The sequence below is a fragment of the Apostichopus japonicus genome, chromosome 17 (assembly GCF_037975245.1).
Source record: "Apostichopus japonicus isolate 1M-3 chromosome 17, ASM3797524v1, whole genome shotgun sequence".
Lineage (NCBI taxonomy): Eukaryota > Metazoa > Echinodermata > Holothuroidea > Aspidochirotida > Stichopodidae > Apostichopus > Apostichopus japonicus.
The window spans coordinates 12,035,563-12,062,944 of NC_092577.1; the positions used below are offsets into that span (position 1 = coordinate 12,035,563).

The 27,382-nt window shown below is 38.1% G+C and overlaps 1 protein-coding gene across 3 annotated transcripts; it reads left to right on the plus strand.

Moving 5' to 3' along the window:
* Positions 1 to 1,334: 1,334 nt before the first annotated feature.
* LOC139954669 (organic cation transporter protein-like) lies at positions 1,335 to 25,949 on the plus strand. Of its 3 annotated transcripts, none has more exons than XM_071954581.1 (10): positions 1,335 to 1,781; positions 7,328 to 7,784; positions 8,565 to 8,668; positions 14,547 to 14,701; positions 19,789 to 19,957; positions 21,072 to 21,192; positions 22,212 to 22,315; positions 22,777 to 22,988; positions 24,413 to 24,521; positions 25,778 to 25,949. In XM_071954581.1, the coding sequence occupies exons 1-10, from the start codon at positions 1,774 to 1,776 to the stop codon at positions 25,812 to 25,814; spliced, it is 1,476 nt and encodes a 491-aa protein (XP_071810682.1). In that variant the 5' UTR covers positions 1,335 to 1,773; the 3' UTR covers positions 25,815 to 25,949. The 3 variants fall into 3 exon arrangements, with proteins under 3 accessions (XP_071810682.1, XP_071810681.1, XP_071810683.1); XM_071954580.1 differs by lacking the exon at positions 1,335 to 1,781 and adding an exon at positions 4,936 to 5,069; XM_071954582.1 differs by lacking the exon at positions 1,335 to 1,781 and adding an exon at positions 4,936 to 5,069 and having other exon boundaries at positions 22,777 to 22,919.
* Positions 25,950 to 27,382: the final 1,433 nt, after the last annotated feature.

Consider the following 27,382-nt stretch of genomic DNA (forward strand, 5'->3'; position numbering starts at 1 on the left):
GGTCCCTGCAGCCCCCCTGGGGCGTTGGGAAGTCTCAAAGGGGAGGGGGGTCACAGGCAGTGGCGTCACCAGACTTTTCAGTCTGGGGGACACAGGGGGCACCAGGGGGTGGAAAATTTTCGCATACGGAGGATGGGCTTGATGCAAAATGGTGCCACATTTGATGCTAACTTCGATCTGAAGATATCTCCAGAAATTGCTACTTTTGAGGTAATGATTTTAACAACGCGCAGAATTTTGCAGAGGATATGAACCACATGCTGTCGATATTATGCCTAACCCTATCAATAGAACCTACATTTGTTGAATTAATGTGTGCATGACCCCCGACTCCTTTCTTGTCCTTCTCGTTTTCTCCCATTATCTATTAAGATGGCGCGTGTTACGACTTCGATACCCGACGGTCAAGGATAAACTTTTTCATTTTTTCGCAGCCCATTTGAAGAAAATACGAATTACTGTGCTTCTTTGTCCTTATGAAAAACCAACTCAGATGATGGGAGTTGAATATAACAAAATATATATATATTTTTTTACCAACCCAAATCTCAGATGGGGGGGCACTCGGGGGGCACTAGGTTTTCCAGGGGGCACGTGCCCCCCTGGCCCCCCCCCCCTCCTTGGCGACGCCACTGGTTACAGGGTACACGGGGAGTAGTGGGCGTTGGCACTGATTTGGGGTGATGCTAGGTATGATACGGGTATGTATTAATTATCATTGTGGGCACACACATGCCATCCTGACAAATGACAATTCTTATCATTAAGCTCTAAATCTCCCAAAGCCCTGCAAAGTAGTCTATATCTGTCGATGTACTTTTTGTAAATATATTAGCAAAATTCAACAAAATGAGACTACGGTAAATTTTTAGTTAGTATCATAGTATGTAACTTAGCAATTTGCCACAAATTAGTGCTTATTTCCAAACACATATTAATTATATCAACAGTTCACTAAGTTGCCAATTAACAACCAAAATGCCAAACTTAGTCTAAAGAAAGTCTTCAATTGACCAATTTTCGAAGAAATTGCAAATTCCTAAATAAGAGAGTAAAAGTACATTTTGTTGAAAATTTGTTGAAGTTAGTAATTCAGTCCTTATTTTAATTGTTAAATGATTTATTGTCTAAATTGAAGAAGAAATACAAGTTCGGCAATTTTCTAAATTTTGATGAATTATAGGAGCAATTCAACGCTTCGCATAGAATTTCTAGGTTATATTGTTAAAGTTAACAATTCGATGGAATCTTAAGGTTTCCATACTTTTGTATTACGTAGTCAGCAACTGCTACCAGTACATCTCAGTTGTTGTTCCAAAATCGTGCAAATTCTAGAGCACAGGTAGTTTGCCACAATTGGGGTAAGAAGTCACCACCTTTTGGTAGGGGGTATATACAGTTTTAATTCCATATATTCAATTTGTTCCCTTGAAAAACAAATTTGATTGTATCTGAAACCATTGTCCGAACGGCTGCATGCTATTTCCACGGGAGCTTTGGTATCAAATTGCGCCCGCTGCACCATCATTGTTCACTATTGATCTAAGAATCATCTATCCGCATACCACATGTGTTCTCGTGTTAGACGAAGACGCTGTTAGGGAATAAATAGGCTTTTATGAACCAGTCAAGACAAAATAGTCATATTATAGATTGTATAGGCCTAACATAGACCTGTATATGAAAACGACCTTATAACGCATCGATACTAACCTGACAAATTTGACAAATGATGTCCAGATTTGAAGAGTGAATTTTGAGCTGAAGTCACATATGCCGATGTAAGTATTTGTTCTTCTCTGTAAAGAAATTCATGCTATATCATTTTTGGTTTAATGCACCTTTGTATTTTATTTTCCACAACAACCTTTGCTTGAGATGTGCATATATGCATATTTATATATAATATATATATATATATATATATATATATATATATATATATATATATATATAAGACTATAAGTGAGGCTTTCTTAAGAAGCTTGACTGGTCAAGGTGGATTTCAGAAAAGAACGTCTTTTTGAGGGGTGCCAGAGGGGGTTGTGGTGAAGGGGCAGGGGAGGGTTTGTGGGGAGGCTTTTTTATGTGATCATTCTCATATGAAAAGCGGCTGGGAGACGAAATGATCGACGCCACAGCACATCAGCTAGTAATATCCAATGGAGTAAATAGTGTATCATTATAAGCTGTTTTCGTTAAAGGCTAAACTCATAATCTATAGAGTAGTAGTGTTACGAGGGCCCATTGTAGCCTAACGCTAGTCACTGCTAGTGATAAACCTAATGTTATAATGTGGAGAGTAATTGAAATTGCCTACGTGATAAATCAGTATTTGAGAAATTAGGTCGGGTTACCGTGTCACAATGTTATAATACACGATTGTTCTGGTATATTCCTTATGATGACGCGCTGGTCTCGGGTTAACGTCGGTATACGTGAGATCGCGTGTAAGCTGTACACATCTTCGTGGATTCTCTGGAATATTCGTGAGCGATGCAAAGGACTTCCAAGAATAGAGAAACTGGGTCGCGTTGTTACTCAGGTGTATCGAGAGAGATCTAGATGATTCTTGACATGGCGAATCGTATATAAACCCGCCCAGATCGGAGAGTTTCTCAGTTTCTGAACGAATACAAGCGACGACACTTATTATACCATTCTACTATATATCGTCAGTGCTCAACTACCAGTAGTTTCTGAGGGATTGAGATATCGATAACAAGATTGATTCTACACTTCCATTCAGAAGTTTGAAGAGGACTTTGCTGTGAAAGTACAGTTTTCCAGTGTTTATTTCGGAGAAGGTGAAGAATTTCTGTCTCCGTTGAGGAAGTTCGTTACGCCAGGAGTTAGTGGCTATAAAGCTGATTTTGGACTGACTCTGGTAATATTTAGTCGGCGAGAAGTTCGACTTGTGCTTCACTCTATTGTGGCTGGAAGTCCGTCTTCTATTTTGGAGCATCGCCGGAAAGAAGGTGACTGCTGTTTCTGGGATCGCGAGAAACTTCGTCGAGGACCAGTGAATTTCGCGGTACAACGGACCGAGAATCGTCGTCATCATGGTCGTGGCCGCTGTGGGATATCGCCGTTGGAAGAGACCAGCGTGTTTTAAAGTGTATCCTATCTTGTTAAGTTTGTGAGTAATTTTCTATATATTTGTAATTACCACTTGTTGTTCTATATATTTGTAATTACCACTTGTTGTTCTATATATTTGTAATTACCACTTGTTGTTGTTGGTTCGAAATCCATTGTTCAATATAGTTTACGTTTCATTTAAAATCTCTAGACTCGTCAATTTGTCTGTGTTCCTTACGGAAACGAACCCAGGCTTGTGTCTCGTTAAAATTAGTTATCGAGACCTCTCACATTCCAACGTAACAGTAGCCTGTATATCATATGACACTGGGTAGATTCTATAAATATGTCGACCAGCAAATATGAGCATATAGATAGGACCATATTGCGTATCGAAATCATTAATTGCCCTATTTGCTTTCACTTTCAAAAGATATATGGTAATAAATGCAGTAAATTGGTTTTTCATTTCAATCGGGACAGATATCTCCAAACATCGAAAAAGTTGCAATATTAGCGTTCTTTTCAAAGGTAATAGAAAGTGACAGAGGGGTTAGGGTGAGGAGCCTACACTCCGCTCTATGTAAAATTGCATGAATATGTCCGAACCTCTATGTAAATAACATGACTATATCCCAGTCTATGTAAATAATATGACTATATCCCAGTCTATGTACATATCATGGTTATTTCCCAGTTTCTATGTAAATAGCATGGCTATATCCCAGTCTATGTAAATATCATGACTATATCCCAGTCTATGTAAATAACATGACTATATCCCAGTCTATGTACATATCATGGTTATATCCCAGTCTATGTATATAACATGACTATATCCCAGTCTATGTAAATAACATGGCAATATCTCAGTCTATGTAAATATCATGGTTATGTCCCAGTCTCTATTAAATATACATGGTTATGTCCCAGTCACTACGTAAATAGCAGGATTATATCCTTGTTTCTGTGTCAATAGCATGGTTATGTCCCAGTCACTATGTAAATATCATGGTTATGTCCCAGTTTCTATGTAAATAGCATGGTTATGTCCCAGTCACTATGTAAATAGCATGGTTATGTCCCAGTCTCTATGTTAATAACAGGATTATGTCCCAGTCACTTTGTAAAAAGCATGGTTATGTCCCAGTCTCTATGTAAATAGCATAGTTATGTCCCAGTCACTATGTAAATATCACGGTTATGTCCCAGTTTCAATGTAAATATCATGGTTATTTCCCAGTTTCAATGTAAATAGCATGTTTATGTCCCAGTCACTATTTATTTTTTGAGAAGACAGTATAGAGTATTGAAGAGAGCATTGGACTATTCATTGAGAATCAGATGTGATCTGATCGACCAATAAGTATAGCTTGGGTAACAATGGCGACGATATTGTAAATGTTCTTTTTGTTCAACTTGATAAGTATGATTTTTCAGAATCCAAATCATAAAAGAGTGTACGCATGATTGATATCTTAATACTATGCGAAAGTTGTTTGCCCACGTTTTCGTGATACGAAGTCAGTAATCGTTATCGAAAAACAGGTTCGCGTATGATACACAAACTTATTATCACAACCATCCTTTACGGTGATAGTGTGTAAAGGGTTGGAAATTATATTAATAATTTTTTATTATTATTATTATTATTATTATTATTATTATTATTATTATTATTATTATTATTATTATTATTTTTATTATTATTATTATCATTATTATAACTAGTCTTATATAGCGCAGACTCCAACAAAAGTTGTTCCTATGCGCTTTACGGGTGCTGAATGTACAAAAACTAATAGAGTTTAGAGAAATGAAAAGTTTTAAGACAGCGCCTGATTGAGTACTAGAATTCCAATCAGGAGGGAGTTCCATAAACGTGGTGCAGTATTCAGAGAGCTACGGTCACCAGAAATGTCTTGTACGTGACATTGGAACCTGAAGTTGAAATTGATAATGCGAACGTACTGGCCTACATCTTACAAGTAAGTTGGGGTACCAGTTTTAATGGCACTGATTGAGCCTGGTTTTAATCTTCTCATCAAAATTACGGAATAATCCTTATTTATGAGATAGACATTGTACAATGGCCGGTCATTACTTCATTTTTTGATTTCTCCATTGACGCTAGCGGTATTTTAATTCAATACGTCACGTGTACCAAACATCTCGAAAAATGCTTTACTTTATGGAACGCCATAAGCCTCTCCGAGATAATGTCCTGATATATAAGAAAATATATCAAAACTAACAATATTGTGTAGATCATGAAACAAACATACTGCAGACCAATGTTTGTTTAGCCTCTCGGAAGAAATTCGGATAGGCTTAATCAAACAACTACACTTTCGCCCGTTACATTGTTGCCTAACTGGCTATTAATAAGGCAAGGCATAACGGAATCAGATACCAACTTACCCACAGTGCCTATAATCTCTGATCAGGTTACCCTCAGAGCAGTTACCCCAAAAGTCCAGTCCATATAACCCTCTTATACACACCCTCTGCACGAATGACCTCTCTACCCCCTCACCCCTACCCACTGTTAGGCTGCAAACATAACCTTTACGCTGATGATATAGTAATGTCCAATGGTCATTTTTTTCAACTGGAGAACTGGCGCAAAAGATGACGCATCGAAATCGATCCCTAAATTCCAATTTAATCCTCTTCTCTCATCGAAACACTCCTAATAGAAATACTCCCATCTTTGTCTCTTGTTCTCTGTTACTACCCCCAACCCTGTTGCAAAAACAGACTTCCTCTGTGCGATACATTTGACAGTGAAATATTCCTTAAACCACTTGTGAGAAATTGCTGCTGTATGTATTATAATTAATGCAAAGGATATATATTAAATAATAGTAATACGCTAAAAAATGCTTGGAATCGTCCGCCCTCGATCTTAGTCCTCGAGTCCTGGGCCACGTAGTCCTTAACATCCGTTTTATGTACCTCTACACGTTTCATGTATACCTCTCCATGCACGTTTCATGTACCACACCACGTTAGAAGTACCTCTCCACATTTCATGTACCTCTCCACGTTTCATGTACCTCTCAACGTGAGATGTACCTCTGCACGTTTCATGTACCTCTACACGTTTCATGTACCTCCACACGTTTCATGTACATATATGCACGTAAGATGTACCTCTCCGCGTATCATGTACCTCTACACATTTCATGTACCTCTCCACGTTTCATGTACCTCTACACGTTACATGTACCTCTCCACGTTTCATTTACCTCTCCGCGTATCATGTACCTCTGCACGTTTCATGTACCTCTACACGTTTCATGTACCTCCACACGTTTCATGTACATATATGCACGTAAGATGTACCTCTCCGCGTATCACGTACCTCTACACGTTTCATGTACCTCTCCACGTTTCATGTACCTCCACACGTTACATGTACCTCTCCACGTTTCATTTACCTCTCCGCGTATCATGTACCTCTACACGTTTCATGTACCTCTACACGTTTCATGTACCTCTCCGCGTATCATGTACCTCTCCTCGTTTCATGTACCTCTCCGCGTATCATGTACCTCTACACGTTTCATGTACTTCTCAACGTGAGATGTACCTCCACACGTTTCATGTATTTATCCACGTAAGATGTACCTCTACGCGTTTCATGTGACTCTACGTGTTTCGTGTACCTCTCCACGTTTCGTGTACCTTTCCACGTTATATATACTTCTCCACGTTTCATGTACCTCTCCACGTTTCAACATTTCCACGTGAGATGGCCCAACTTACAGTATCATTGTTGTCTAGCTGTTTTAGGAATATCTCTAACACAATCAGCTTTAGGAAATCTTTAAACATTAGTATTTTATTTGTTTCGGGTTTTGTTCAAAACGCGGAGTGGCAGGTCAAACAGCTCCTTGCATGCAAGGACTATGTCACTCACTAACCAATCCCTTTCGATTCGAAGGAGCCTTTCTCGTATTTGTACATGAAAATTATAGATTAGAAACGTTTACTCTGATGCGGATCTGACGAGATAGAGAAGGGAAGAGGAAGTGTCATGGGGCTACAGCCCCGGGGCCTGAAGTCACTCTAGGGGACAGAGGACATTATGTTGTAAAGGGCTAGTGTATCATCGTTGTCATAATATACTTCTGGAAACACGAAAATTCCTAAATTGTTGGGCCTTGGTGATATATTATGTTTCCGGGGCCCAACCTGTCTTCCAACGCTTTATGACAATATTTCTGTTTGCATTGTTCAGGAAAATGGATCCTAAAACAACCAATCCGAAGACATTTGACGATATCCTTGGGAATATTGGAGAGATGGGGTTATACCAGATTATCGCGTTGGCTATGATAGTCTACGCCATTCTACCCGAGGCTATGAATTCTATGATATATGTGTTCGCTGGTGCTAAACAAGATCACTGGTGTGCCGTGGATCAATGGAGTGTTCCTCAGAGTGAATGTTTAGAGTTACGTTCTTCTGATCTTGGCGGTTACCGGGATTGCGTGTTCAAATTTAAAGACGCGTCCATTCCACGTATTTATACTGACGAGGAGCCCAGCTACTCACAATGTTCTAAGTACGACATACCGTACCCTAGCGAGTGGTCTGATCAATTCTATGCCGGTGATCTAACCAACTCAACAGTGCCTTGTGATGATGGATGGGCGTATGACCATGGACAATATATCTCCACTATTGTATCTGACGTAAGATTTTTTTTAAGATTTAACTTGTCCAATTGAAGTCAGGGTTGACGGAAGAGGGTTCGATCTGAGGAAGGGGACAAAAAAGTCAGTGATATAGTGGGAAATTTGACTTTGATTGGAGGGGAGAGGGGACCGAAACGTTTACCTCATGACATTCCGGTAATATGGATTGTGCAGTTTTCTTTTATATGTCTAACGAAAGGGCATGTTTTATGTAACAAAGGGGACTTTTTAGTAACTAATAATGGAATAAGGATAGTTTTTTTTTACCCGAAAGGTACTAAGTATTTATGAAAACGGTTAAACGGGGAAATTTGTGGTTTTTGTTTCACAAAGTTGGGTAGGTCACGTGCCTACTTAGGCCTTACTGCCTAAAAGGAATCGCATCCTAACCAATTTAGAGCAAATTTGTGAGCTGAGTTTTGTTTTGGAGGGCAGGATTTCTTTTACCGGCAGCCTATTGAAACCCCTGGTAAAGGCTAATGAAACCATTACAATGGACTGCATGATTATTAAAGTTTACAGCAGTGACGTGCATAAAGGTTCATGCCCCTGTAGTTTAATTAGTCTGGGAAAGCTTTGCATATTCCACCCCCACCTACTCACACAAGCTTTTGAACTCCTGCCCTCGCCACTGGTCAGTTGACTGTTGCGGGGAGTTTTGAGCTATCTTTGACAAATTTAGGCGAAATTGCTAGAATATATATATCTGCAAGCTGAATTCTCTGTTATTTGTTTCGATATAACTTTTCTCATTATTTTCCTCATTTCTAATTACAGTTTGACTTAGTCTGTGATTACAAACACTTGGCTGGTACTACACAAACTATCTTCTACGCCGGTTATCTCGTTGGTTCATGGCTCTCTGGATCTATTTCAGACGTGTAAGTAATGGAACAACTATTAATATCGTACACATTCTCGAGTAATTTATTCTCGTTTGGAATGTCACTCTAAGATATTGCCTTCCATTTATTTATAACATTTGCAAAAGTTCAGCATTTTTTGTTCAAAACTAACATTTTTGTTATTTCCATTTTTATGTTCTGAAGAAGATTCATTTCCAGTTAATATTAGATTTTAGAAATATTGCTTTGACGTGGACTTGAAATGTTAGTCTGAGAAGCAATTTTGGACCAATATGCCGAAATAAAGTAGTCAGATCAGGAAGTCCTTTACGCAATTCCAAACAGCCATGACGAGAGATTGGTAGGGAGGAGAGGCGGGGAGGAGAGGGGAGGGGGCAGGAGTTGCAATTCTGGGCCCTAGCCAAGCAAACCCATAGCCGTCAACGACACCTACCATAATTCTTCCTTGTATTATAATGAAATTGTCCAACATCTTTGTTACGTGAGTTGCAACAAGAACTTGTTTGTTTACGCACGATTACCTCAACCGCACCAATTCACAAACCGATATCACGAAAAGTCCTGCTATGCGCGTTTAGAGGCAACATTCCCATAAGAAATTTGGCTATAAAAAATACATTACGATATGGAATGTACCGAGGAAATATGGGCTTGACACTCGTGTAACCTGAATTTTCAAGATGAATGCAAAATTGGGCGCCGGTGACATAGTCATCCATAACTGCTCGACCTAGCTCTTGACGTCTCTGACTCCATACAGTATGCTACCTGACTCCCAGCGATTACAAGAGGTGCGTGCGTGAGTGCTCGAGAGGCTTGAACCAGTCTTAGAAACGTATAATTACGACCAAATGTGACCAGGGTCTCGGGATTGGCCACAGGATGCGATCTACGTCACACATAAAATGACAACTCACGTGCACTATCAGCAAATCGTCTGGTGATGGCGGCAACAGTTTGTGTACAGTATATGGCTAGTAGCAGTGCCCTGTGAAAGTATAAGGCTAAGTAATTAACATAATATAGGACAATTTCCGGGAACAACTTTGTACGCAAGTGCATTGTGTTGAATAGGAAGAATGACTCGCGTTTCCGTTCCAGTGTATAATAGGCCGTTCCCACGAACGCGGGCTTGTTTCACCCTTGATCGGCCTATCGAGGGGGGGGGGGGCAAATTGCTCCACTCCTTTTTCTGCGTGGGAACGGGACTAGCCCGAGCTTGGTCAAGCCCCTCGTGAGAGGTGGGGTTAGGACAGCTTAGCGTTGGCAAATGTTATCAAATATAAATAAACAATAGTCAATACGTTAACACCCAGCAAACACACAAATGTTTTTAAAATATCAGGAAAATAATTTGAACAAACGTTATAATAACGTTATAAATAATGTTATTAAAAGGTTAAATGTTGAGTCGCTAGAATAGCAGGATAACGTTTTCACAACGTTTTATATTACGTTATTTCGAAGTCAGCACAACGTTTTTATGATATTGCAGAAAATGTTGTAAAGACGTTATAATAACATTTTGAGAAATATTATGATAACGTTATAAAATAATGTTATAAAAACGTTAAATGTTGAGTCGCTAGAATAGCAGGATAACATTTTCACAGCCTTTTATATAACATTATTTCGATGTCAGCACAATGTCTTTGAAATGTTTCAGAAAAAGTTGTAAAGACGTTATAGTAATGTTTCGACAAATGTTATAACGTTTTAGAAAATGTCATGACATCTAAAAGCATTTCGAAAACTTCTGTGAGTACTTTAGACGGGTTATTCGAGTTGTGAATGTAATGAAACATGAGATTCAGAATGGTTGGCACTGTCTGGTGCTTCCAACACTGTCAGAAAAGAGTTAATAAGACTTGAATGCTTTCTGTACTGTCAATTTATTATAATAAAGCACAAATCATGACATTTTCAGAGAAAGCTCATGTTATAGAAAACAATCATCACTCTGAAGATCCACCATCTTCTTCCAAGGGAGTTCTCTTTCTCTTCTGTGCCAAGAAGTTTGTCTCTGTTTGGAACCAATAAAAACAAAACATGCTTGATCATAGAGTAACACACTGTGAATGTGGATTGTATATTTGGTTTTGCCTTCAAACATTACATGCCATATTTGTAAGGCTATCTTCATACTATGACATAGTACTTAAGCACTGGTCATTCAACTGAAACAGTGAAAGTGGGAAACACATTCTCTTGATCCCAGATGACCTTTGACCTATGCCAAAGACAAAAGGGGTCTACTTAATATGGAGAGTTCAAAACCCCATGCATGAAATCTGTCCATTTATGTTTTATTTGTTTTGGGAAATTTGTCAAAATTTTAGCATTTCTTGCAATACCATGTTTTAGTCCTTCACACCTTTGGAACTCTTTTGACCTAATAATACCTTTCAACTCCAATATCCACAATGCAAAATACATTTGATCTCTGTTGATCCTAGATGATCTTTAACCTCCACCAACATTAATAGGGTGTTCTTCCAATTAATACGGTACACTATGTGCCAAGTACGGCCTGTCAAGACTTGTCAATGTCACCCTTCCTACGATACGGTGTTTATAAGATGTACACACTTTGACCTGTGTTGACCCTAGACAATTTCTGACCTCCACCAGCATCACGAGGGTTCTTCTATGTTTGAACATATTATATTTCAACAATGGAAATCAGTTATGAAGATTCTCAAAGTATACAAAGGAAACCCCCCCCCCACCCCAACCCAACACCCTAAAGAAGAGTGCTATTCATTCAAAGGTGTTATTCATCACGTAGATGCTCATGTTATATCACACCACGCAGGTAGTACGGTTCACATTGGGCATCCCTGCAAACCTCACTGTATTTATTTAGTATTTTGACTTATATGCAAGCTTGAAATTGCATTGTGTACCCATAACAATTCTAGAAGTTGCTATATGGCGTACGCAGTATTGGTACTGGGATTTTAAAACTTGCGTCCACGGGACGCAACATCTTAAAAATGTTTGCGTCGGCTCAGTAAAACTTGCGTTCATGCTACTCTCCTCCATGATAACCTGCACTTTAAACCTCTACAGGAACGCGCAATACTTTAATGTATAATGACCCTGACAATAGGCTGACTTGTGCGTAAGGGAAGCGTGTAGTGGTTTGCCTATAATGTGTACCAAAAAGAAAAGAAAAGATGACACCTTTAATTAATATACAACAGTGGCGTAGGAAGGTACTTTTGAGTGGGGGGCTGAAGACTGATGGCCGGCCTGGGGGGGGGTCTAAGGGTCCCCCTCCCCCTTTGGATTTTTCTTGCATTTCCAGGTGGCCTCAGATGCAATTTGGTGCAATATAGCACACTTCAACACCCACTCCATTTTGTAAATAATTTTGCATTTTGACCTGGCCTTAGATGCGATTTGGTGCTCCAAATGAGATTTTTTTCTCATTTGGAAATGAAAAAGGGGTTTTCTGACTTGCGAAGCGGGGGGCGGAATGATACTTCCGCCCCTCCATATTTTTCACTGGGGGCTGGCGCCCCCCCCCCCCCCTCATCCCCCCGGTTCATACGCCCTTGATATACAATGACAAAATGACTGTCAAATTGCGAAGCGAGAACTTTGGCCGTAGACAAGCTACCATATTTGCAGGCCTGTACGGCATACAATGCACACTGATGTACGGTACATAACCATAGTACGGTGCGAGATCATATTATACTATAGGCTATATGTATATGCTGTGAGTTGTTGGAAATCAAGTCAAACGAGTGTCTTTACATAATGCTAACATTAAATACGAGCACCAGTCAACTGATTTAAGTGAACCATTCAATGTTGCGTGCTCATGCCGTGCATGTCGAAATCATGTCAAACGACTAATTCTATAGACAGACTGCCAGCATAAAAATACTGTTCTTGTCAACTGATTTGAGTGAACCGTTAAATTATGCGTGAATATGCCATGAATGTCGGAAATCAAGCATACCGAGTTTCTAGACATAATGCCAGCATAAAAATACTGAACTTTTCAATTGCTTTAATCGAAACATTAAAGGAATAACGAAGGCAGGGAATCATATATAAAAACTATAATAAAACACCCTCCTGAAATTTGTTGTACAAGCAGGGTGGTACTAAATCTCTTGTAAAACAAAAATCAGATTTTTTTTCCAGCATGACACTTTTGATATATTAGCTGTCAAAGATGAACTCGCTTAGTTCAGAGCAACTTTAAAACCTCATTAATTAATATTGAGAAAAGCTAAAACCATGAAATTTTGTAAGCTGTACAAACTCTATGTTTATTACTAAAGTAAAAGACCCTCACATTTCTCACATGGTTATGTTATATAAAATGGCATCAAAAACCTTTCCTTATGCTGAATCGCAGAACAAAATAGCAACTTCAGAGCTGCACAACTTGCAAACAAATAAATTACAGGAAGCATTGTAATCGGATTAAGTTCCTCTTAAATGACTAAACAAAATGCTATACCTTAATTTGGTCGTTTTCTCAAACATGTACCTTCTTTGTGTAACAAAATTTTAATAACATCAAATAAAAACATTTTGTCAAAACCATTTATCTAACATCACTACAGCGTTTTTAGTTGTAACATACGTTAAAGTGATATTTTTAATACGTTAGTACTACATCATGGGCTTCATTTGCCTGTTAGGGTTTTAAATGGGGTACTGGTAATGTGCTGAAGTTACAAACACACCCCAATAAACAGGTTACTGTTTATATGATATACATTTTTTGAATAACATTTTAAAAATATTTTACAATATCAAGCATAATGTTTTGCTGAAAATATTTTAATAGCATCATCAAAATGTTTTTAGTTTTAAGAAGATATTTTGACGATATTTACAAAATTTTATCATTCTGTATTAAACAAGATTCTTTAAAACGTTGTAATGTTATTTTAATAACAGTTTTAGTACACCGGACAAAATTTTGGTGAAAACATTTAAATGACATTATCAAAAATGTTTTAAGTCTTAATCAAAACATTTTGATTATGTTATAATAATCTTATGACATTCTGAACAATATCAGCGATATTTTGATCAAATGAAAAGCTTTCCCCTAGAGATAGCTGTATTGAATTGAAATTGCTACATATTTTCCACTTTTTTTTTTTAGCATTTTCAGTGCCTTCCTCTAAACGTTTTCAGGACATTTTTACAACATGTGTGGAAAATATTATATAAAAAAATGATAAAAAAATATTATTAAAACGTTTTCATGTTTTAATACGATATCTACAAAATGTTATATAAACGATTTACAATACATTTTGTAATAACATTTGTTCGCCCTTCTCAAAATGTGATATAAACGTTATGTGTTTGCTGGGCAGATATGCGTAACATCAAAGTTGACTCGAGCACAACGACTATTGCTTGCCTGTAGAGTCACCCGAACCGAATTGTACAGTTGCTTATCATAGCGTTTTCGACTTGAATATATTGCGCATTTATATGCATCTGTGTTATAACATGATAACACGTGTTATACTAGAGGCACATTTTATTGCGGCCTGTGTTAAAAAATATATAAAAATATAAAAATATTAAAAAAATATAAAAAATATAAAATATAAAAATATAAAAAATATTTAAAAAAAAAAAATATATATATATATATATATATATAATACCACTACGATTTACTGTATTGTATCTTTAATATATCTAGCTCACGTGTTAGTGTGTTATAACACCCTGGCATATAAATGCATAATATGCTACACGTTAAGAACAAATATAAGCTCACACCTTTTCGGCTTGGTGGTAGAGTGCACTTTTAAATCTACTGCTCTACTATTTACGTACAGTTTACGTTGCAAATGATGAATATTCATATATGTGATTTCTTGTCCTATTTCTCTTTCAGGATTGGTCGATACTATACTTTTTTCCTCTCCGTTGCCATCGACTTTGTAGCAGGGATGGCTCTCTCATTTGCCCCTTCATATTGGTTCTTCTGTCTCTTCCGGTTTATCGTCGGAGTTGCAGACATTTCTTTGTATTTGACGAGTTTCGTGATTGGTTAGTAAATTGTTTGTCGAGTTCTCGTTATTTTAAATTTCCATTCGTTCATAATTTATATTGGATATACAACTGTTTCTATTTGCACCTTATGCAAGCTTTGTAAACGCAACGACATTGCATGTATTCTTGATTGGCAGTGATTGGCGATCTTGAATAAACTGAGTTTTCTATGCCAATGCAATAACTGCATATAGTGTATAGTATATAATGATGTGTAGTCATAAGTCAAATGGGTAAAAACAGGTAGGGGGATTTTTCATAGAGCCTATAGCGTATAATTTGCTAAAACCTTCCCTTCCTCCCATCCGAACCACCTTTCCCAAATGGATGGAGTTACAGGTTTCTACAGTTATCGGCCGGTGGGCTGACGGATAGCGATTTAAGTTATTTTCTAACATCAAGTTGTAATGCAGGCGTCACATTGTCGCGAAGTTGACACCAGATGGTCATACGAATATGGAATTTTGAATTTTGCACGAAGATGGCCCCGAACTTGGTCAACAGCCAATCAACAGCCGAAGCAAGTACGATGCCTACAGAAGGTCACACGATGGCACCCGAACCACACACGAAGGCAACACGAATATGTGCATTTCTATTTAAGTAGTTTACCCGCAGGACACAGGAATGCCACACGAAGGCCACACGATGGCTACACGACGACGTATTGATAAGTACATTGTCGAATGCTAGAAAGGCAAATAGCAAGAAATGACAAAGTGAAATCAAATAATGCTTTGTTATTGTAAGAGGAGGTGCTGGGCCTGTAAGAAGTGCTCATCATGTTCTCAGAGGTACATCAAAAGAAGCAATGCTGCTGCTTTCTTTTTCCTGGTTGTCTCTTCACCAAAGTATGCCATTCTGCAGGAACTGAATTGTGGATAGTTGTGATTGTGATTGTAGCTTTGGGAGTTACACACGCCTCTACTTTGTAGAGTTGCTTAGAACTGTCTGTGGAAGATTCTTTGAGGCTGGCCTTTATATGTCCACGTTACCATGACACCTGGGAAACGATTGAGGTTCACAAATTCGACTGTCTTCGTCGACACCGTGGTCCCATCTCGATGTCATCGTATTATAATACGATGGTTACTCGACGGCATTGCGAGGGCTTCACGTATTCGTGTTACCTTCATAAGACAATCGGGCAGCTTCTTGTTTCCTTCGTATTGTCTTCGTGAGGCGAAAATGCCCGATGGCACCGATGATCACACGAAGTAAAAAAGAAGATGACACGATTTGATAAGATGCCCTCACGATGGCCTTACGAAGGGCAAAATGGACACACGAATTCAACACGAAAATGAACCTTCGCAAGGTCTTCGGGCAATTTTTTGGCATGCCAAAGATTTTGCCACCACTCACGAAGTTGCTGCCGGAGCCTGAAAAACTCCACCGGCGGTCATACGATGGCTTAAGATGCCCTCACGAATGGCCCGATGTTTTAACGATCAGAGCCGAATTTGAACATTTTCTTTATCGTGTGTCCATCTGATGTCAACTTCGGGACAGTGTGACGCCAGCATTACGGAAATGGCAACAGGCAAAGCATGCAGATATACTCTACGTACCCAGGAAAAGACAATAAATGGAAAGATAGCGTCGTTTTATGTATCGATCAAATATAATACTCGTATAATCACCATCTTTCACCAATCTGTACAATAATAGTTATAGGGTTAAATTAATTTCTGTAACTACTTAAACACTTATCTTAGGCTTTAGATACAGGGTTCGTTATATAATTAAAAGTATTTTACTAAGTACCAGGGTATGAGTTGGTCTGTAGATCTTCTGGTAGCGACTTGCGAAGACTTGAAATCCTCGCAAGACGAGTTTCGACGAATGCTATAACTTCTGTTCAAACCGATGCTGGCGAACCACAATCAGTGTGTTCAACTAGTCGTTGAATATATATATATACATATATATATATATATATATATATATATATATATATATATATATATATATATATATATATATATATTTTATACGAATAGATGTCGTGTCTATGAACACTGTACAACAGTAGTAATCAGTAATAGGTTGAGTGACACTAACAGGTTAATAGGTAATTAACTAATAGCGTAGGTCCGTGGCCGTAGTAGTAGTACAATATTGTGCGGATGACAACGAGCAAATAGGCTATAAAGGGCTTCTGAACACAGGAAAAGCCACGAGACGGTCTTCTGGAGGTATATCTCTCTCTCGCTTGCGTGAAGATCCAATCATTTATACCAGTTCAGCTTTGTTCTGGATGTTTCTGGCATTCTCTCGTTGAACGATTTATATAAATAGAAACACACCTTCTGGATGTCTCTTGCATCTTCCCAGCAGTTATTCACTACATAATATAAAGTGTAGTGGAAGTTCTGGACCATTCCGGGAATTTCCTTGGAACGCCAATACGATGAAAAATAATACACATTGTACTGTATCCTAACAAAGGCCATAGTCCAAGGTAGCCTGCACAGGGGCGTAGCGAGCGGGGGGGTGTGGGGGGGTGTCACACCCCCCCCCCCCAATAATTTGGTCGCTGTCGGCAAATTTTGGGTCTGTCGGCAAAAGGAGAAAAGGTGAAGAGAGCGGAAGGGGAAGAAAGAAGGAAAGCTGAATAGAGAAAAGGAGAACGGGAGCTTCTTCCGTGCCAAATTTGACATAAAATATGCACCAGATTGCATCTAAGGACGTTTCAAAACTAAAAAATTTCCAAAGGGGAGGGGTAGACCCCGTACCCTTAGACCCCTCCCCCATTTCAGTCACCACTTCCAGATCCGTCGGCAAATCAAATTTGACTTAAAATATACACCAGATTGCATCGAAGGACGTTTCAAAACTAAAAAATTGCCAAAGGGGAGGGGGACACCCCCTCCCCTTAGACCCCTCCCCCATTTCAGTCACCACTTCCAGATCCGTCGGCAAATCAAATTCTCCACACCCCCCCAACAAAAACCCCTTCGCTACGCCCCTGAGCCTGAAGTGTTCGATTTTTCCGGTATCGCATCGCAAAATGCGATCCAAAACGACAAACTTGCGAGACGTTTCCAAATCAGCATCGCACATTGTGCCGATTTGTGCGATACAAATTCCTAGTCAGATTTGGGAGCAAACACTCAAACCTTAACTTACGAACTGTCGATCACAATGTAGAAGTTATAATTTATTGAGTTTATACTCAATGTACAACTTATTCACTTGACCGTATAGCGAAAAAAAAAACTGAAAAAATAATATCCTACCATAGTTAATTGTAAAGCAAATAGCCTAACCACCTCGGCGGTTACGGATCTCACGTAACTAAAAGGTTCCCTGGCAACGTGCCAAAAAATGTTAACAAACAGGTGTTACACAGGGGATGAGCTCACAGTTGTTGGGAAGGTACCTGGGCAAATTCGCAGCACATGTACCGTGGCACAGTAGTTAGGTATAGGGTTAAACACTGCAGTTGTAAAAATGTACGCGCTATTCATTGTTAGGCAGTCTAGAAACGGGGATTTGCTGAACGTTGTTTGTTTCATAAGATCGGAAGTTTTGTAAGTTGCACTTTTTAAAGATTGAAAGACAGATTAAATCTCTTTTCATTTTATAACATAATATAGCTACTTTAACTTGTCATTTTAAAATTTTCATCAGTTTCGTGACAATTTAAATAAAAAAGTTGTCAGTATTTTGCATCCTCAACTGCGAATTTTTTCATCGCCAGACATCGCAAAAAATGACAATTTTCGGGGGCTTTCGCCCCCAGGATCCCCACGAGGGGTTCTACCCCATGACCCCACCATAGCCCTAAGACGGGCCCCTGGACACCATGCCTTTATGCTCGCACGTTACGCGTGCTAGGCAGGCGAACACTGGCGGGAAATCGGCAGTGTGTTCGCGGGAAATTGAACAAGGTTTTTCCAACACTGCTGAACTGTGCAGTTACTGTATGCATCATGTTCAAGGTTTTCACGGAGGCCTTTGAGGAAATGAATGGTTAGTACAGTGTATATATGCTGCACTAATGCTGTGTGTAGGCCAAGGTTCACGAAGGTCATTGGTTATATTCGCGCGCCGTAGACGTGTTTTTAGATGTTACGGAGAGTCAGGTTTCCATGGATATTAATCGAAAATGAATCTGAGTTTAACTGACGCTAAAGAAATGGATCGTCTTGGGCAGATTAACAAATCATTGCAAGTATAAATAAGTACAGGTAGCTCTGCTGTTAAAAAGAAAAGTTCAATATCGGTTTGCTGTTATCGGCAATTAGGCAAAATGTTACCGATACCGATATGCTGCCGATATTGCAAATATCGGCCGATACCGATATTGAAAACGATTATCGTAGCAACACTAGTATAAATAATAATAATAAACAAACATTTTCTAGTTAATACATTGATCGCCAACATTTGGTCCGTTTTGTGGTAATTTCAAAACTGCTTTTCAATATTGGGGAACTGCTATGCAACAAAAATATTGTATAGCAATTGTCGAACACTGGTAGCCTGCATGCTTTCCGCTGAGCATCGATTCTGAGCATCTGGCTCGTGGGCCTAAAAGATTTACGGAAAGGCCTTCAAACCAAAGTCTTCAAGCTTATTCTGTATAGGGCTAATTGTGTATTACTTTCATAGTAGATAGAGGCAGACTCGTAGGCCACGCCCACTTGGCATATAAGAGTCGAAGTTGTTTAAGTTTCATCAGCCAGTTGGGACGATTTCCTAATGCTAACACCTCTCTGAACTGTATTCCAAGATCATGCTCTCAAAGCACTGGTATTGTCAGTACAAACAGTTCCTAACATAGATCTGATAGAAACATGATATTCATACTGCTCGAACTTAAAATACGATTGCTCTGAAGCGGGGAAAAACACTACAGTATATACAAAATTGTCCAAACTGGGTGGGTATGTTTTATAAACTTCACCTTTCGTACGAAACATGCAAAAATGCAAAACTCAAGTTCACAGTACATGACATGCAAACTTTACACGTTATGAAATCTTGATAGAAAACGTCGGATGTTTAGATATGTTATTTCATTCACTGAGCTCATATTATGACTGACAGCTGTATTTTCTTTAAATCATTTGCAGTTACTGAATTAGTCGGTCCATCCAAACGTATAGTTAGTGGCGTATCGGTGGGCTGTGCTTTCTCTGCGGGGTACATGCTTTTGGCGCTACTGGCATATTTCGTTCGTGACTGGAGAACCTTACAACGAATTGCATCTCTTTCGCTATTACCAATATTTGCCTTTATGCCGTGAGTACATGAAGCAAGATGAACTACATAGTTACATCATAGGCCTTTAAATACTGCGTCGTAATAATATGGAAGGAAGCTAGAATAGGGAATGGAGAAATAACGGTTCTTTGTCTCTCTCATTTGTGTTTATCTTCTATATAGGGAGGGAATAGATGTGTATGGGTTGGGTGTGTGTGATGTAGGTAATATGACTTTCGATGTTTAACTCGTATAATTTAAGTAAAAATGTTAAACCTTATTAACCTATGGTTGAGACAAAAGTTCAAACGTGTTTCTCACTTAAGTGTATACCAATTATCCATGTTAAATGTATACAAGTAATCCATATATAAGTGTATGTTTATACAAGGTAGTTATATTAAGTATACAGAAATTATCCATATTAAGTACATACAAACTGTCTATATTAAGTTTATACAAAATATTTATATTAAGTATATACAAAGTATCAATATAATGTACATAAATATAAGATATTCATATAAAGTACATATAAAATATATGTATTATGTTTATGAAAAGTATCTGTATTAAGTACATACAAAGTAACCATATAATGTACATAAATACAAGGTATTCGTATCAAGTAGACCTATGTATAAAGTATCCATATTAAGTACATACAAACTATCCATTAAAGGTATATACAATGTGTCAATACTAAAATATATACAAGGTATCCATATCAAGTATATACAAAATATCCATGTACAAAGTAAATAAATTAAGTCTATACGAAGTATTCATATGAGGTATATAAAAAAGTCTTCATATTAAGTATAAATAACGTAGTGGAAGTATGTACAAATTATCGTCGCCATTTGTAGTACATCCTTTGACTAAGAACTATAAGAGCCTGCTCTTCATGTGAACGTAATTGTTTGTGACTAAATTGAACCATTTTGCGAGTTTGAGAGCTACATACCTCAACACAAACTTGTACACTGCCTATACTCTTTCCGAAACAGATTCAAAGCGTAATGTGTTTGACAAGTGATTTTTTTTTATTGATTATCAGACGAAAACCTATGTAGTTCTCGAGAGAATTTATCAAAACTTCTGTTACCTATATCAATTAGGTAGTTTACATTTTCACTCATTCTATATGTAGGTTTTTACCCGAATCTCCACGTTGGCTGATGGACCGAAAGAAATATGACAAGGCAGAAGAAATTTTGAAGACAATTGCCCGAGTGAATAGGACTGAGGATAAGCTTTCTGCGTTAAGTAAGGTAATATGCACAACATAAAACGACTGGCGTCATCTTATCCATATCTGCTATGCCTGGCTATATAATAAAACAAATATATTGTACATCCATGTATACATTGAATAGTTTTAACACTTGTAAGGTACAAAGACTAAGTTTGAAAAGTACAAATTACTACCTAATATTGAATGGAAGTAACTAAAAACTTCAAGGTTTAACAAGTAGTATACTCTGTAAATGAACAAAAATGAGGCAACAAAAAACCCACATGAGATATATATATAAGCAAATTTAAGCAACCCCCCTCCCCTCCCCCTCCCCACCCCCCGTTATGGTGCAGACAACTTTCTATATGAAGCTTAATCTTAATCGTACGCCTCACGATCTGACTCTCTATTCGTCTATCTGTTCATATGTCTGTACACCCGAACCGAATTGTACAAGTTGCTTATAATAGCGTTTTCGACTTGAATATATTGCGCATTTATATGCATCTGTGTTATAACATGATAACACATGTTATGCTAGAGGCACATTTTATTGCGGCCTGTGTTAAAAAAATATATAAAAATATAAAAATATAAAAAAATATAAAAAATATAAAATATAAAAATATTTTATATTTTATATTATATAAAAATATGAAAAATATTTTCAAAAATTATATATATAAAAAAAATATATATAATACCACTACGATTTACTCTATTGTATCTTTAACATATCTAGCTCTCGCATGCTCCCAAAACAAAACACGTGTTAGTGTGTTATAACACCCTGGCATATAAATGCATAATGTGCTACACGTTAAGAACAAATATAAGCTCACACCTTTTCGGCTTGGGTGGTCTGTAAGTTCTTACATGTGTTCTTCTTGTTGCTTCCTCATCTATGACTTTATAGGCTGGTGTATACTTCTGTCACCTCCAAATGTTTCTGGGTCTTTTGTTCTCGATGATGATTCTGTTTAACCGAAAGGAAAACCTGCAAAGATGGACAACCCATCTCCCTATCACTCTCTCTCTCTATCTCTCTCTTAGGATTCAAAGCAGACGCCGGATGAAGATGCTCCAAAACCTACTTTTATTGACCTTTTCAGAGGGCCACGTCTGCGCATGGCGTCGCTTGCCTTATTTTGTGTTTGGTAAGAACATATATTTATGGAGGTATAAACAGTTTATAGTTCCATGGTTATATGCAGTTTCAGGCTCTCAGCCATGTACGAACGAAATTCAAATTCCACTTCAAGTTAAGAAAACATAAGTACTTCCCTATCTAATTCAGCAGTATGAAACAGGTGTTATGGAAATTGGGAATTTTCTCCATCTTGAACGAATTGCTTCCTACCCAAAAAAATATATATATTGGGTTCAACATGGAGAAAATTCGCAGTGAATTTCCATTGGTATTAGAGGTTATATGGATAAATATATTGTATGGATAAATGGTTATAAAAAGCATTGTGGGACAGATTTTGTTCTTTCGAGGACCGGGATGAAATCTTTCCCTCGCCGCATTTTGCCCATTTTGCTTAGCGATAACCACTGATATATCATCTGAAAGATGCCTGTTCTTCATGGCACCATGTTTCTTCTCTTCTTGTAGGTTCGTGAATAGTTTTGTTTATTTCGCGATATCTCTCAACACGGCTAAGCTGGGCGATGATGACTATTTTACGTTTTTTCTCTCTGGACTGGTAGAGATACCAGCCGGCCTGATCTGTATTCCTCTGCTGCAGTCACCCCTTGGTAGACGGTATTCAATGCTGCTGATTATGGTGCTTTTAGGGGTGTCATGTTTAGCAGCTGTTGTACTGTGTGAGTATTTAACGTGAAATATGAGGTTTGATGGAGGACACGTCGAAAACTTTAAAAAAAAAGAGATTCATTCGGAGAGGAAACATAGAATAATACTTCTTTACCAAACGTTGCGATATTTTCTGACATTTAAGAGCTGAATTCCGAGTTTCTGTTTATCTCCATAATATGGGAAAGTTAAGGTGGTGGTGAAAATGTTAAGCAGAAGCCTTTGTTTCAAAAACCGCGTAAGATTGCTGACACAATTGCGTGCAATCCACATACAGACAGTAGCGTATAGGTTCTGTTCATCTTGACGATAAATTATGATTTGGTAATTCCTGTGTTACTTTTTAAAATGTGCAATAAATACTCATTCATTGAGAAATTAGATTTTTCACCCAAAAAATTGACACACTACACATGTGCTATATTTTAGGTATGTTATGATGAAATTATCCTTAATTTGATTTAAGTTCTAACAGGGAGATTTAGTTGCTAATTTTTAAATATGCCCAAGGATAATCATACAGTGTCTCAAAACTGTTGAATTAATGTAACTTGGGAAAGTAATCAATCAATGGAACACTTCGATAGTGCATTTAAGGGTACTGCTGGTTTTATCTAAAATAAAATGAATATATTACTCTATAACAAAAGGTCGAATTATTGGCGTTATGTTCGATTAATGTGAAGGTATGTGTGAGCACGAGGCGTATACTATCATCATGAGGTAGGAGGCAGGGGGGGGGGGTAGCAAGCTTCCAAAAAGTGGGGCACTTTCTCATTCCACAACACCACTTGTTATGCACGTGCCCCAGTGCCCCCCCCCCCACCCCGGCTCCTACCCCCGTAGGAGGGACAGTCTGTAGACAATATCAGGAGGATACAATCCAAGAAACCGGGGGGAAAATTTACTTGGTATTTCACTATAAAGAAACCTGACCCAGTTTGGTAATGGAAGGGAGAATTGAGGGTGAGCCTGGATGGAGCAGGGGGAGCTTAGTGGTTTCACATTGTCACAGGACATTGCCCGTCTATCGCAGCATCACAGCCGAAGCTAACAACACAATTTTAAAATTAAATCGGGGTATTCCCCGCAAACAAACTTCTTCCTCCCTAGCGCCAAGGTCGCTGAGTATGTATACGTTAATTTTCATCGGTCAGAAGTCTTTCTCATTGTGTATAACAACTGTATTAGGTAAAAACTACGTAATATGCTACTGGCATATATAGATGATTCTCTCAACGTTCGTTCAATGTGAAAAGAAAAACCCATAAGATGACCTGTCCGTTGTACAAATGGTCAGCAATTTGGGCGTTTCGAACCGGTAGGCTCAATTTATCGCAAGTTATTTTTGCCCCAAAGGTTAATGAATAACTGAAACTATATTTGTACACACCACGTTTTCAAGTACCATTTTAACTGTGTTTTTTGTTTTCAGCGAAAGGCGTATTGCTCACTGTTATTGCCATGATCGGTAAATTCTTCGTGTCGACGTCATATTCTATGGTGTACTTATTCTCGGCGGAGATTTTTCCAACCATTGTTAGGTTAGAAATTAATATATATCTAATTAGTCACTGAGTATATTTGAGTTGTTCCGAACGGTAGCCTGATGAAATGTCTTAATCAGGAAAATAATCGTAGAATGTGGCTGTACCAGGCGCGTAGCCAAGGGGGGGGGGGGCGAAGGGGGCAGCCGCCCCCCCTTGAACATATTTAAAAAAAAAATTAATGCTTTTATGATATCGCTAGTATTTTCAAAAGAGAAAATGCTAAGATGCAACTTACAAGGCCTGGGAAGTGCCATTTCCAGCGATCTGGGAGGCATTTTCAGCCAAAATTTTCTTGAACGCTTCGCGCCAAACATGGTGGCGCTACGCTTAGATGAAATGCCGAATCTCCAGTTTCGCCCCTCCCTTGGCAAATTCCTGGCTACGCGCCTGGGCAGTACAATGCTTGTTTGACGTTTCAACATGAGATGGACCATTACTTGTCTTTTTAGTATAAATCTGGGGAAATGCTGATGACGTTTACAAGCGTTGTTTGAGACCCAACTATTCTGTAACGGTTGAACAACCACTAAATGGAAAATTTCTAAACTTGACAGAGTGTTTGTCTATTCCTAACCGAGTCCATGGGTATACGGATCCTAATGTTATTAACCTGTATACTTTCTTGACATGATATTCTCTAATCTCTGCATGTATTACTATAGTTCATACGTAACTGGCTAGAAGGAATTAAAACCAGTTTGCTAAGTCGTCGATGCTCATTGTGTTCACCAGATAATGGTGACTGCATGTATGGGCCTGCAAGGCCTAAGCGCAGGTTACTTTGGTGCTTATTAAGTATTTCCATGAGGATTCCATGAGGCTTAAGTATTTCCATGTTACTTGCAGTTCCTGAGTTACTAATATCTGAAAATTAATACATGTTACGTTAGTCCAATATCCAATTTGTCGTTAAAATATCATTCTATATATATATATATATATATATATATATATATATATATATATATATATATATATATATATATATATATATATATAGATATATAGATATAGATATAGATATATATATATATATATATATATATATATATATATATATATATATATATATAGATATATATATATATATATATATATATCTATATATATATATATATATATATATAGATATATATATATATATATATATATATATATATATATATATATATATGTATGCATATATATATGTATATTCATGTATATTTATGTATATATATGTTTTCTTTTCTTCTTGTTTCGTTCAAAAGGAGTATTGGCGTTGGTATGTGTTCCACTATGGCTTGAGTGGGAAGTATGGCGGCTCCAATTCTATTAATTTTGGGTGATTCTTGGGAGCCGCTTCCATTCTTAGTTTGCGGATCTCTCTCGTTATTGGTGTCATCGCTTGTCTTAACACTTCCAGAAACTCGTAATAAAGCCCTTGCAGCCACTCTCGGAGATGCTGAGACATTCATAGCAAGGTTAGTCTCTCTACTTGTCACTTAGAAAACTCGCTCACATGAAGAATGTATACACTCTCGCCGCATGATCTTGGTGTAGGTGTTGGCAGCGTGGTACATTCCTAGGCCAGTGGCGGAGCGTCCATACAGTCAGGGGGGCGGATGCTCCGCGCCAACCAGTGGTGGCGCTCCGCTTAGATAGTGTCGAAAGCGCCCCTACAGACCATTCTCACCCCCCCCCCTTGACCAATACCCCATAGCTCCGCCACTGTCCTAGGCTATGGTTCAACTGGGTGCATAGTGACTAACAATTTGGAGTATTGGCAAAAGAGCAAAGGCATTTAGGGTTATGACGGGATTCGAACCAGAGACCTCCGGATTGCAAAGCCAGCGCTCTACCTACTGAGCTATCATCCAACTATAGTCGAGCCCGAGGAGTTTTCAGCTGTTCATATAATTTGTAAAATTATTAACATTTAGAATTGTGCTTCTCCTCAGCTTTTGCTTTTATCGGATAAAGCGATCCTTACGTAGCAACAAACTGAAAACAAGAAGTACCATGCAGCCGAATGATGCATTAACAGTTGAATTGTTTCGTAAAAATGAAAACTAAAACACCAAAAATCATTTGAGTGCTACCCTTTATAATAATTCCATATCATGAGGTCAAATAACACTGATTTTTTTTAGATTTCTGGGATTATGTAGTACAACACCCAACTAAAACGGTTTATCTCCTTAAATTACATGAGCAAGGTTGATAAGCTTCACACGACCGATGAGAAGTTATTCAAATAACAGAGAAAACCCGGTCACTCCATTATCGAATCGGCAAAGTTCAATACCAGATCTAATGATGGTGCCTTTTCTTAATTTAAAGCAGCATTTTGCGTTTGGTCGCCGTCTTCTATTTTTTTGACATGTCCATCGAGTTTTTTACATATATCAATCACAAAACAGCAAACTAAGATATCAGCCAAGTTTTTCCCTGCCAACATCGTTAATTGGCGAGTAATTAAAAATATTTGCAGAGAATGAGAAAAGTATCCACGACAAAATTCCACATTTAAAATTAATCGCATACAGTACCCCAAACCCACTAGTTTGAATTCAACCAATCAGAGATGCAGGTTTAGCAATGAGCCGTTGCTAAAAATAGATTCAAGACTTTGCGTTGGCACAACCAGGGAGTTGTTATGGAACTCCCTGGTACAACTGCCATATAGAATGTACACAAATCAAGCTTCGTGTTGGATTACGTATTGGTCAATGACGTTCGTAGTGTTTAAATATTCATATTATGGGCGAGGTTAATTGGGATCCCAACGGAAAATATCTTGGAGAAAAACAAAGTTGAAAGTTGCAAATTTTTCGACTTTTATGCCACCAACTGAAGTAAGATTTAAATAGATA

Coding starts and splice junctions, on each gene's coding strand:
- LOC139954669 (XM_071954580.1), top strand. CDS start 5,041: ATGCGAACGTACTGGCCTACATCTTACAA. Junction 21,193..22,211: donor AGCTTTCTGCGTTAAGTAAG/GTAATATGCACA, acceptor TCTCTCTCTTAG/GATTCAAAGCAGACGCCGGA. Junction 22,989..24,412: donor TTTAGCAGCTGTTGTACTGT/GTGAGTATTTAA, acceptor TTTTGTTTTCAG/CGAAAGGCGTATTGCTCACT.